We start from the raw sequence: 14,161 nt of genomic DNA, 5'->3' as shown, positions 1-14,161 counted from the left end.
TTTAAGAATACTACCATATATTCCAATTCTCCCACTGTATTGTATATATCCAGCAAGTAGAATATCTATTATTTTATTCCATTCAAATGATGAGACTAATGCCATATGAAAAAAAAAAAATGGAGATGCAAAACTATGGAGCTAAGTTATTTAATTATAGTAGCCTCTGATTCATTCTAGACTGCATGATTATTATATTTCCACATATATATGAGAATTTTGAACTAATGTTCAACTTAAGAATCTAAACCAAAATGCAGTCTCTCAAGAAAGATAAAATTATGAGGATAAGATTCTAAAATATTTGTCCATTGTAATGAACGATCTGAGAGCTTTTCCTTGCTGTGCTTAGATCTAATATTGATTGTTAAGGATACACATTAGAAACCAGAAGTCTCTGAGAAACATAATAATTATCTGGGGTGAATGTATTAATGTTTGATGTGTAATCACTTTAAAAATATTAACAGTGTGTCAGAAAGGAATTATTATCTGCAAAGGAAATCTAAAAACACCTGTCTGAAGAAATGTATTGTTTACTGCTACCTGCTATGTTAAGTGGTTAAATAAGGATTTGAAACCTAAAGATAATATCAGTAAATGCTCAGAAACTAAGGAAAAATAGTTTTGAATTTCAATTATTCTCCTTAAAATGTTACTGAAAACCTAATCTTTCTTATGGGCACTTTTGTCAACTTGAATATATTTTTCTAATTGTTTTCTTGAAGCTATTCTATAGTATATGATTTATAACATATGATATTTATAGATTTGCTTCAGTAGCAACCTTAATTAATAGCTAATGCATGTTTAACAGACTCCATTTTTAAACTTTCATTGTCTCCATTTTAACAGCGTGAGTCACAACCTAAAAGAACAGAATATTTTGATATGTTTGATGTTAACAGAAATCAAATAGCATTTAAAAATTCAGAAAATATATAAAAGTGAATCGTAAAACAATACATTTAGAATAGAGAATTTTTTCATTTGAACTTCTTTATATAACATTAAATTTATTATAATTTAGCTCTAGAAAATTACCTTTATCTGTCATAATATGGTATGCAAACAAAACATACAATTATGTTCGTGTAGATTAATCGCTCAGTTGTTTCTCTTTGCAATCTCATGGACTGTATAGTCCACCAGGCTCCTCTGTCCATGAGATTCTCCAGGCGAGAGTACTAGAGTGGGTAATTATTCCCTTCTTCAGGGATCTTCCCCACCCAGGGATCAAACCCAGGTCTCCCACATTGCTGGCAGACTCTTTACTGTCTGAAACTCCAGGGGCATACAACAGTGGCATCTTACTAGATTTCCCACTTCTGGGTACTCTCTAGTAGTAACAGTAAAACCGCTGAATCAGTCACAGGGCTCCTGGACCCATTTTAGCCAGAAACATGCCTGCTAGACAGACTGACCAGAGCTATGAACACAGCCTTTGACTTGTATTAAATCACTCTGTTGTTCTCTTCAACAATTTAACCAACTGAACTGGAAACAAAAGCCTCATCATTTTTTAAATGAAATTCAAAAACAATGGTTTCCTTCCAGACAAAATGACAAGATTGTAAGTATTTTTCCAGAAGCCTGACCATGGACACAAGGCAAGGGAGTGTGGGTACATAACCTACCTGTACCAGAAGATGGTGGGCTCAGGAGAGCCTGAGGCCCTGCAGGAAAATGTCATCTCTTCTCCTCTCTCTGCTGTGGCATTAAAGGATTTCTGAGGCATTGTGATCACTGGCGGCACTGAAAAACAGATGAATGTAGACTAATAGAGATGAAAAATAGTTTACCAACACCATTGAGACTGTTTCACCATTGCCTTTTTTTTTAAGCTAAGCTTTAAAACTTGATAGCTCACCTCTGTACTTAAATCAAGAGGACTGATTTGACTGCATAAAAAAAAATGACTTTAAAATCACTGATCTGCCTTCTAATGTACAATAATTAGATAATTAACTGTAATGCTGTTTTACTATTTTTAATCTATTAAATGAGACTAAAAATAAATTAGACATTTTAGAAAATATATATCTATATTTATAATTATATATACACATGCTTTTATGAACTATTCCTTACAAAAAGGCAGACAATACCACCCTGGCTTACATCAATACTGTAATCTACTTGGAGCATAAATGGATTTCCTATTTGAGTTCTAATTGATGTATGTAATTCTATAAGCAATCATTCACCGCTTCAAGACAGGGCTTTCAAATTAAGTGTCAAATCATAATGTTCCCTCTGATTAACCACACTTAATTTTCTTAAATAACTATAGAAGATTTTATGAAGAGAGACTGCTTAATCCATAGAGAATATGAAATAGATTTTCATGAACAATTCAATTTTAAAATTAACCTTCCCCAATTTCTAATTACATTGCAAAAACTGTATATGTTGCACATTTTGAACATGTTGAAACTGTTACTAACGTGCAACGTTTGCAATAAACAAATCAATGCCATCCATAACAGAAGCTAAATTTCAAAGTAAAGCATACATTTGATTCAATGCAAAGAAATAGAGGAAAACAACAGATTGGGAAAGACTAGAGGTCTGTTTAAGAAAATTAGAGATACCAAGGGAACATTTCATGCAAAGATGGGCTCGAAAAAGGACAGAAAGGGTATGGACCTAACAGAAGCAGAAGATATTAAGAAGAGGTGGCAAGAATACACAGAAGAACTGTACAAAAAAGATCTTCAGGACCCAGATAATCACGATGGTATGATCACTCACCTAGAGCCAGACATCCTGGAATGTGAAGTCAAGTGGGCCTTAGAAAGCATCACTACGACCAAAGCTAGTGGAGATGATGGAATTCCAGTTGAGCTATTTCAAATCCTGAAAGACGATACTGTGAAAGTGCTGCACTCAATATGCCAGCAAATTTGGAAAACTTAGCAGTAGCCACAGGACTGGAAAAGGTCAATTTTCATCCCAATTCCAAAGAAAGGCAATGTCAAAAAATGCTCAAACTACTGCACAATTGCACTCATCTCACACGCTAGTAAAGTAATGCTCAAAATTCTCCAAGCCAGGCTTCAGCAATACGTGAACCGTGAACTTCCAGATGTTCAAGCTGGTTTTAGAAAAGGCAGAGGAACCAGAGATCAAATTGCCAATATCCGCTGGATCATCGAAAAAGCAAGAGAGTTCCAGAAAAACATCTATTTCTGCTTTATTGACTATGCCAAAGCCTTTGACTGTGTGGATCACAATAAACTGTGGAAAATTCTGAAAGAGATGGGAATACCAGACCATCTGACCTGTCTCTTGAGAAACCTGTATGAGAAACCTGTATGCAGGTCAGCAAGCAACAGTTAGAACTGGACATGGAACAACAGATTGGTTCCAAATAGGAAAAGGAGTACGCCAAGGCTGTATTTTGTCACCCTGCTTATTTAACTTATATGCAGAGTACATCATGAGAAACACTGGGCTGCAAGAAATACAAGCTGGAATCAAGATTGCCAGGAGAAATATCAATAACCTCAGATATGCAGATGACACCATCCTTATGGCAGAAAGTGAAGAAGAACTAAAGAGCCTCTTGATGAAAGTGAAAGAGGAGAGTGAAAAAGTTGGTTTAAAGCTCAACGTTCAGAAAACTAAGATCATGGCATCTGGTCCCATCACTTAATGGGAAATAGTTGGGGAAACAGTGGAAACAGTGTCAGACTTTATTTTTGGGGTCTCCAAAATCACTGCTGATGGTGATTGCAGCCATGAAATTAAAAGACGCTTACTCCTTGGAAGGAAGGTTATGGCCAACCTAGATTGCATGTTTAAAAGCCGAGACATTACTTTGCCAACAAAAGTCCGTCTAGTCAAGGCTATGGTTTTTCCAGTGGTCATGTATGGATGTGAGAGTTGGATGGTGAAGAAAGCTGAGTGCCGCAGAATTGATGCTTTTGAACTGTGGTGTTGTAGAAGACTCTTGAGAGTCCCTTGGACTGCAAGAAGATCCAACCAGTCCATCCTAAAGGAGATCAGTCCTGGGTGTTCATTGGAAGGACTGATGTTGAAGCTGAAACTCCAATACTTTGGCTGCTTCATGTGAAGAGTTGACTCATTGGAAAAGACCCTAATGCTGGGAAGGATTGGGGGCAGGAGGAGAAGGGAATAACAGAGGATGAGATGATTGGTTGGCATCACTGACTCGATGGACATGGGTTTGGGTAGACTCCGGGAGTTGGTGATGGACAGAGAGGCCTGGAGTGCTGCAATTCATGGGTCGCAAAGAGTCGGACATGACTGAGCGACTGAACTGAACTGAACTGAAACTTTTATGACTTTCAACTGAATATGAGGAAACATTTTTAAAATTAATTATTTAATATGTTTGATTTTCGCTATCCTAAACAACATGACCAGACAGCATTTAGATATGTGATGATAATTAAACATCTCTACAATAGCATTCAGGTCATCATTGATGTTGCATTATCACAACTGATGACGGGGATAGGAACTGATATATATCTTAGTAATTATGCTAATTAAATCAAACTTCTGCCTTTATGAATTTAAATACAAGTTGCATGACTTGACATGCTGTCTGTAAACTAATACAATAATTACTAGCATTAAAATAGGATGGATTTTTTTTCAGATGTTAACGTTGCATTTTAAGTCATTGAGATTTGACTTTTTGTACCCTGTTTTCTTCTTTTATAATTATGGATGAAAACAGTTTAATCAATATGCATTGCTTTTCCTTTTGTTATTTATAAATTTAGTGGCAAGGACACTGTATTTTTATTGCAACAATAAAGATTTTTAGCCCTTAAAGAATTATGATGAAAACTAACAATTTAACACAAATTCTTTCTATAGTAAATTATTTATGTAGATAGAAACATTTTTGAATGGAGAATCATGTTTTAGTTCTAGCCCAGTTACTGTTACTAATCTAAACAAGTTATTTAGTTTTTATCATAACCTTCTTATCTATAAAGTCAGCTGTATATGCTGGATGTTCTCTCAGAATTATCAAATCTTAAACTCTGTGTTTTAGGATATATTAACTCTGCTAATAATACATGTGTTCTTATTTGTAGTGCAGATTAGCAGAAAAATATTAACGTTGTATATTTAGATACTTTGAGGTACTCTGAGACCGGTGGGACATAACCAAGTAGACCATCAATCACATGGTAGCAGTCTCAGAAGGGAAGTGGGAGAAAAAGGGACACACTGAATATTTGAAGGAATAATGGCTTAAAACTTTAGCCATGAGTATAAAACTAATATGAATTCAAAGAGGACTAGGCCAAGATACATTATAATGGAATTTTCAAAAGGGAAGAGAAAATCTTAGAAATCAGTAAGAGAGGAGTGACTCATCACATACAAGGGATCCTCAATAATTATCAGCAGATTTTGCATCTAAATCTTTGGAGGACAGATGGCAGTGGGTGGATATATTTGAAGTGCTAAAAGGAAAAAAAAAAAAATCTGTCAACCAAGAAATCTAGATCCTGGAAAACTGTCTTTCAACAGTGAGGGGGAAATCAAGACATTCCAGATGAGTAAAAGCTGAGGGAGTTTGTTACTACTAGACCTGCCTTGAAAGAAATGCTTAATGGAACATTGCAAGGTGAAACAAAAGGACACTAGAAAGCAATTCAAAGACATATGAGGAAATGAAGAACCCAATAAAAGTAAACATGGGCAATAAAAAAGCTAGTACTACTCTAATAGAAGTTTGTAACTGCACATTTTTTTTTCTGTAAGACTTGAGAGACTAATACATTTTTTTAAAATATTAATATAATTTTAACAGTGTTTTATAACTGGATTTTTTCAGTTCCCCTTTTGGGACACAAAAGATATAAAGATATAATTTTTTATATCAACAACCAAAAAGAATAGGCTTAGCTGTAAAGGAGCAGAATTTTATGTTATTGAAGTTAAGTTGGTATAAATTTAAGTTAGAGTGTTATAACTTTAGGACATTAAGTGCAGTACTACCAATAACCACAAAGAAAATAGATACAAAATATATACAAAAGGAAATGAGAAAGCCATTTTAAAATTTCATTACAAAAATACAATTTAACAAGAAGACAGTAATGTAGGAAACAAGAGAAAAAAATTATAAGACATTCAGGAAACAAATAAAAAAAGACAAAATTACTTCCACCCCTATCAATAATTATTTTAAATGTAAATGTATTAAACTCTCCAATAAGCATACAGAGATTGGCAGAATGGCTAAAAACTGATAAAGTTATGTCCGAACTATAAGAGATTCAGTGTCAATACAAAGACCCAAATAGATTGAAAGTCAACAGAGATAGACATGATAGCCATACAGAGCAGGGGTGACTACCCAAATAAACAAAACAGACTTTAAATAAATTTGTTTTCTAAGAATTTGTTCATTTCTTCCCGGTTATCCATTCTATTGGCATATAGCTGCTCATAGTAATCTCTTATGATCCTTTGTCTTTCTGTGTTGTCTGTTGTAATATTTACATTTTCATTTCTACTTTTATTAATTTGAGTTTTTTTTTTCTTGATGAGGCTAGTTAACGATTTTTGAATTTTTTTTATCTTCTCAAAGTACCAGCTTTTAATTTTATTGCTCTTTGCTATGTCTCCTTCATTTCTTTTTCATGTATTTCTGCTTTTATTTTTATGATTTCTTTCCTTCTACTACCTTTTTTTGTTATTTTTGTTCTACTTGCTTTAGGTGTAAAGTTAGGTTGTTTAATTGATGGCTCACTTGTTTCTTAACGTAAGCTTGTATTGCTATGAATTTCAATCTTAGCACTACTTTTACTGTATCTCATAGGTTTTGAGTTTTCATTTTCATTTGTTTCTAGGCATATTGTGATTTTCTTTTTGATTTCTTCAGTGATCTGTTGGTTATTTAGAAGTGTGCTGTTTAGCCTCCATTTGTTTGTGTTTTTTATAGTTGTTTTTTTTTTTTTCCCCTGCAGTTGATACCTAATCTTACAGCATTGTGATCAGAAGAGATGCTTGAAGTGATTTCAATTTTTAAAAATTTACTAAGGCTTGATTTGTGGCCCAAGATCTGATCTATCCTGGAGAATGTTTCATGTGCACTTGAGAATAAATTATATCTATTGTTTATAGGTGAAATGCCCTTTGACAAAATCCAACATACATGTTTGATAAAATCTTTCTAGAAAGTAGGCACTGAAAGAATATATTTCAACACAATAAAGACTATATATGACAAAGCCATAGCAAACATTATTAACAATGGCGAAGAACTGAAAGTGTTTCCTCTAAAATCAGGAACAAGATAAGGGTGTCTACACTCACCATTATTACTGAACAGTTTTGGAAATCCTAGCCTCAACAAACAGGAAAAAAAAGCAATCCAGATAGGAAAAGGAGAAGTAAAACCCATGCTGTTTGCAGATTCTCTACACAGAAAACCCTAAATATGCCACCAGAAAATTATTAGAGCTGCTGCTGCTGCTGCTGCTAAGTCACTTCCGTCATGTTCAACTCTTCATGACCCCATGGACTGCAGCCTATCAGGCTCCCCCATCCATGGGATTTTCCAGGCAAGAGTACTGGAGTGGTTGCCATTGCCTTCTCCATTATTAGAGCTAATCAATGAATATAGTTAAGTGACAGAATATAAAATTAATACACAGGAATCTCTTGCATTCCTATACACTAACAATGAAAAAATCAAAAAGAGAAATTAAAGAAACAATCTCATTCACCATTGCAAAAAAAGAATAAAATAATTAGCTATAAATTTACATAAAGAGAGAAAAGACCTGTGTGCAGAAAACTATAAGACACTGATTAAAGAATCAAAAATGACACAAACAGATGGAGAGATATACTATGTTCTTGGATTGAAAGAATCAATATAGTGAAGATGACTACAGTACCCAAAACAGCATGTAGAGTCAATGCAAACCCTATCAAACTACCATTGGTATTTTTCACAGAACTAGAATAAATAATTTAACAATTTGTATGGAAGCACAAAAGATCTTGAATAGCCAGAGTAATCTTGATAAAGAATAGAACTATTGGAATCAACCTTCCTGATTTCAGATGATACTACAAAGCTAGAGTCATCAAGATAGTATGGTACTGGCACAAAGAAATTTAGACCAATGGAACAAGATAGAAAGTCCAGAGATAAATCCTTGCACCTAAAGACATCTTATCCTAGACAAATGAGGCAAAAACATACAATGGAGAGAGACAGTCCCTTCAACAAGTTATGCTGAGAAAACTGGTCAACTACTGTAAAACAACAAAAACAGAACACTTCCTAACAACATATACCAAAATAAATTTAAAAATGGATTAAATACCTAAAAATAAGACCAGGAACTATAAACCTCTTAGAGAAAAATAAAGGCAGAATAAATCACAGCAAGATCCAATATGAGACTCTAGAGTAACAGAAATAAAAACAAATGGGACCTAATTAAACTTAAAAGTGTTTGCAAATGAAGAAAACTAAAAGCAAAGTGAAAAGAAAATCCTCAGAATGGGAGAACATAATAGCAAATGAAACAACTGACAAATAATTTATCTCCAAAACATATAAGCTCATGCAGCTCAATGCCAGAAAAACAAAGAAACAAATCAAAAAGTGGGCAGGAAACCCACACAGACATTTCTTCAAAGAAAATATAAACACATGCCAAGATGGTCAATATCGCTCACTATTAGAAAAATGCAAATCAAAACCACAATGACGTCTTATCTCGCACTGGCCAGAATGGCCATCATGAAAAAGTCTACAAACAATAAATGCTGGAGAGTGTGTGGAGAAAAGAGAATACTCTTACATTGGTGGGAATGCAAACTGATACAAGCACTATGGAGAAGAGTATGGAGATTCTTAAAAAACTAGAAATAGAAATACCATATGACTCATCAATCCCACTACTGGGCATGTACCCTGAGGAAACATAACTGAAGAAGACTCATGTACCCAATGTTCACTGCAGCACTATTTACAATAGCTAGGACAAAGAGGCAACCATTTGAATGGGTGGGAAGATGAATGGATAAGGAAGCCGAAGTACATATACACATTGGAATATTACTCTGTTATAAAAAGGAATACATTTAAGTCAGCTCTAATTAGGTAGATGAACCTAGAGCCTATTATTCAGAGTGAAGTAAGTTAGAAAGATAAAGACAAATATGGTATAGAAAGTCATATATATGGAACCTAGAAAGGTAGTATCAGTGATCTATGGGTAGGGCAGCAAAGGAGACACAGACATAGGGAAGAGACTTCTGAACACAGTGGGGGAAGGAAAGGGTAGTATGATTTGAGAGAACAGCACTGAAACATATAAATTATCATATGTAGCATAGATAACCAGTGCTAGTTTGGTGTATGAGGCAGGGAACCCAAAGCCAGTGTTCTGTGACAACCTAAAGAGATGGGGTGGAGAGAGAGGTGGGAGGGGGGTTCATGAGGGAGAGGACACATGTATACATATGGTTGATTTAAGTTGATGTATGGCAAAAACAGTCACAATATTATAAAGGGACTATCCCCCAGTATGGACCTCACAGAAGAAGAAGATATTAAGAAGAGATGGCAAGAATACACAGAACTATACGATAAAGGCCTTAATGACCCAGATAACCATGCTGGTGTCATCATGCATCTACAGTCAGACATCCTAGAGTATGAAATCAAGTGTGCCTTAGGAAGCATCACTATGAACAAAGCTAGTGGATGTGATGGAACTCCAGTTGAGCTGTTGCAAATCCTAAAAGATGATGCTCTGAAAGTGCTACACTGAATATGCCAGCAAATTTGGAATTTTCAGTAGTGACCATAAGACTGGAAAAGGTCAGCTTCATTCCAACCCCAAAGAAGGGCAATGTCAAAGAATGCTCAAACTCCCACACAATTGTACTCATTTCACATGCTTGCAATGTGATGCTTAAAATCCTTCAATTTACAATTCAACAGTACCTGGACTGAGAACTTCTAGATGTATAGGCTGGATTTAGAAAAGGCAGAGGAACCAGAGATCAAATAGCCAACATCCGTTGGATCATGGAAAAAGCAAGGGAACTTCTGCTTCTCTGACTGCACTGAAGCCTTTGACTGTGTGGATCACAACAAACTGGAAAATTCTTAAAGAGATGAGAATACCAGATCATCAAATTTGTCTCTGAGAAACCTGTATGCAAGTCAAGAAGCAACAGTTAGAACCAGATATGGAACAACAGACTGGTTCAAAATTGGGAAAGGAGTACGTCAAGGCTGTATGTTATCACCCTGCTTATTTAACTTTTATGCAACTTATCCAAAAACAAGATTGAACACATTTCTCAAGAGCATACAGGATATTTTTCAGGATAGCCCATATGTTATACCACAAAATAATCTTAAACTAAGAGAGTAGAACAAAAGAATAAACTCAAGCCAAACTAGTAGAAGAAAGTTAATAATAAGGATTAGAATAAAAATTTTAAAAACTGAGAATACAAAAAAAATAGATAATATTGAGCCAGACATCGTGGAATGTGAAGTCAAGTGGGCCTTAGAAAGCATCACCATGAACAAAGCTAGTGGAGGTGATGGAATTCGAGTTGAGCTATTTCAAACCCTGAAAGATGATATTGTGAAAGTGCTGCACTCAATATGCCAGCAAATTTGGAAAACTCAGCAGTGGCCACAGGACTGGAAAACGTCAGTTTTCATTCCATTCTCAAAGAAAGGCAATGCCAAAGAATGCTCAAACTACTGCACAATTGCACTCATCTCACATGCTAGTAAAGAAATGCTCAAAATTCTCCAAGTCAGGCTTCAGCAATACGTGAGCTGTGAACTTCCAGATGTTCAAGCTGGTTTTAGAAAAGGCAGAGGAACCAGAGATCAAATTGCCAACATCCGCTGGATCACCAAAAAAGCAACAGAGTTCCAGAAAAACATCTATTTCTGCTTTATTAACTATGCCAAAGCCTTTGACTGTGTGGATCACAATAAACTGTGGAAAATTCTGAAAGAGATGGGAATACCAGACCATCTGACCTTTCTCTTGAGAAACCTGTATGCAGGTCAGGAAGCAACAGTTAGAATTGGACATGGAACAACAGACTAGTTCCAAATAGGAAAAGGAGTACGTCAAGGCTGTATATTGTCACCCTGCTTATTTAACTTATATGCAGAGTACATCATGAGAAACGCTGGGCTGGAAGAAACACAAGCTGGAATCAAGATTGCCGGGAGAAATATCAATAACCTCGGATATGCAGATGACACCACCCTTATGGCAGAAAGTGAAGAAGAACCAAAGAGCCTCTTGATGAAAGTGAAAGAGGAGAGTGAAAGAGTTGGCTTAAAGCTCAACATTCTGAAAACTAAGATCATGGCATCTGGTCCCATCACTTCATGGGAAATAGTTGGGGAAACAGTGGTAACAGTGTCAGACTTTATTTTGGGGCGCTCTAAAATCACTGCTGATGGTGACTGCAGCCATGAAATTAAAAGACGCTTATTCCTTTGAAGGAAAGTTATGACCAACCGAGATAGAATATTTAAAAGCAGAGACATTACTTTGCCAAAAAAGGTCTGTCAAGTCAAGGCTATGGTTTTTCCAGTAGTCATGTATGGATGTGAGAGTTGGACAGTGAAGAAAGCTGAGCACTGAAGAATTGATGCTTTTGAACGGTGGTGTTGGAGAAGACTCTTGAGAGTCCCATGGACAGCAAGGATATCCAAACAGTCCATCCTAGGGAAGATCAGTCCTGGGTGTTCATTGGAAGGACTGATGTTGAATCCGAAACTACAATACTTTGGCTGCTTCATGTGAAGAGTTGACTCATTGGAAAAGACCCTAATGCTGAGAAGGATTGGGGGAAGGAGGAGAAGGGGGCAACAGAGGATGAGATGGTGGATGGCATCACCGACTCGATGGACATGGGTTTGGATAGACTCCGGAAGTTGGTGATGGACAGGGACGCCTGGTGTGCTACGATTCATGGAGTCGCAAAGAGTCAGACACGACTGAGCGACTGAACTGAACTGAATGAAATCAAAAGTTGTTTGACTAACAAAATCAACAAAATTGAGAAAATTTTAGCTTAGATGGACTAGTAAAAAAAATATAAAATTCAGAATATTAAAATCAGAAATGAAAATGATGTTATTAACAATTCTAAAGGAATTAAAAAGGGCTTTTAAGAGGAGACTACAAAGAAATGTATGCCAACATACTGAATACCCTGGAAGAAATAGAAAAATTTGTAGAAACACAACATATAAAAAACAAATCATAAGGAAGTTGATAATTTGAGTATACATATAGCTAGAAATGTAATTGAAACAGTAATAAAAACAATTCTGAATAAGTAAATCCCTAGACCTTCTGGCTTTACTGATGAGTACTAACAAACATTTAAAAAAGAACTAACTCCAACTGAAAGTGAAAGAGGAAAGTAAAAATTTGGCTTAAATCTCAACATTCAGAAAACTAAGATCATGGCATCGGGTCCCATCACTTCATGGCAAATAGATGGGGAAACAGTGGCTGACTTTATTTTGGGGGGCTCAAAATCACTGCAGATGGTGACTGTAGCCATAAAATTAAAAGACGCTTACTCCTTGGAAGGAAAGTTATGACCAACCTAGACAGCATGTTAAAAAGCACAGACATTACTTTGCCAACAAATGTTCATCTAGTCAAGGCTATAGTTTTTCCAGTGGTCATGTATGGATGTGAGAGCTGGGCTAAAAAAAAAGCTGGGCATCAAATAATTGATGCTTTTGAACTGTGGTGTTGGAGAAGACCTTTGAGAATCCCTTGGACAGCAAGGAGATCCAACCAGTCCATCTTAAAGGAGATTAGTCCTGAGTGTTCATTGGAAGGACTGATGTTGAAGCTGAAACTCCAATACTTTGGCCACCTGATGTGAAGAGCTGACTCATTTGAAAATACCTTGATGCTGGGAAAGATTAAAGGTGGGAAAAGGGAACAACAGGGGATGAGAAGATTGGATGGAATCACCGACTCAATGGACATGAGTTTGGGTAAACTCAGGGAGTTAGTGATGGACAGGGAGGCCTGGCATGCTGCAGTCCATGGGCTCACAAAGAGTTGGACACAACTAAGTGACTGAGCTGAACTGAACTAAACACAAATTCTTCTCAAAGGTGATACTGCTGAGTCATCTGCAGGAGGTGGTGCCATCACTATAACCTCTTCTCTCTCCACATGCCAGCAGCAGCAGCAGCTGAACAGCAGAGAGGCTGGCCCATCAAGCATCTGAGAACAGAACTACAGAGTAGGACCCCACTGGCTGGGGCCAGTGTGCCCGTTTAAGGCCTGATGAGCTGAACAACAGAGAAGGACCCAAGGCGAAGGAGCCCTCTAAGTGCCTGAACAGGTAGAGCTACGGAGAAAGACTAACCAAAGAAGCCTTCTGATCGCCAGCTACCAGAGGCTCAGAAAAGACTCTAATAGGGCCATAATTCCAGTGGCTGAGGCAGTTCATGTCCCTGTGCACTTGGTGTAGGCAGGGTCCCTGCGATCCAAGCAGCTGCACCACCTTCACGCTCAACACTTACAGAGGCAGAGCTGCCACAGACAAAAAAAAAAGTCTTGTGTCTATGCATACAGGGTCACTTCGGTCATGTCCAGCTGTTTGTGACCCTGCAGACTGTGGCCTGCCAGGCTTCTCTGTGATGGGGGTTCGCCAGGCAAGAATACTGGAGTGTATTGGCCAATACTAGTTGCCATATCCTTCTAGAGCACCATATTTACTGCTTCGGTAGCTGCCAACTCCCCTGAGTACTTGGTACTGCCAGAACCACTGTGACCCAAGCAGCTGCACCACCTCCACACCTGGCCATCACTGGGGCAGACCCTAGTCCTCCAGGGCAGCCTTCAAAGCAAACCCCAGTGGATGACCCTACATGCAGAGGTGGAAATAAAGCCACAGTTAAAACCCAGGGGTAGTGCATCTAAAGAAGACCCCAAACATTCCCACCAGTTGTACAAGCTGCAGATTAAATCCACACAATCAACTAGGCAGACTTTGTGTATTCAGAATATATAAAAGGACAGTCATAGCTTCCACAAAAGAAAACACACTAGTTTTGATAGCTGTGGACACTGGAGGCAAGAATACACAGGAATAGGACAAGATTAGAATCTGA

The 14,161-nt window shown here is 37.0% G+C and overlaps 1 protein-coding gene across 2 annotated transcripts in view; it reads right to left on the bottom strand.

The window, feature by feature from the left end:
- Positions 1–14,161, bottom strand: part of NCAM2 (neural cell adhesion molecule 2) — a 522,399-nt gene that overhangs the window by 161,297 nt on the left and 346,941 nt on the right. For both annotated transcript variants that reach the window (XM_081573615.1, XM_081573614.1), the window contains exon 6: positions 1,638–1,755. In XM_081573615.1, the coding sequence (XP_081429741.1) occupies positions 1,638–1,755 (118 nt within the window). The remainder of the gene's footprint in view (positions 1–1,637; positions 1,756–14,161) is intronic.

Source organism: Giraffa tippelskirchi, chromosome 2 (assembly GCF_054371585.1).
Source record: "Giraffa tippelskirchi isolate mGirTip1 chromosome 2, T2T-mGirTip1v1.2.pri, whole genome shotgun sequence".
NCBI classification, from domain to species: Eukaryota; Metazoa; Chordata; class Mammalia; order Artiodactyla; family Giraffidae; genus Giraffa; species Giraffa tippelskirchi.
The sequence above is the reverse complement of the archived record's forward strand: the minus strand, read 5'-3'. Positions and strand labels throughout refer to the sequence as shown.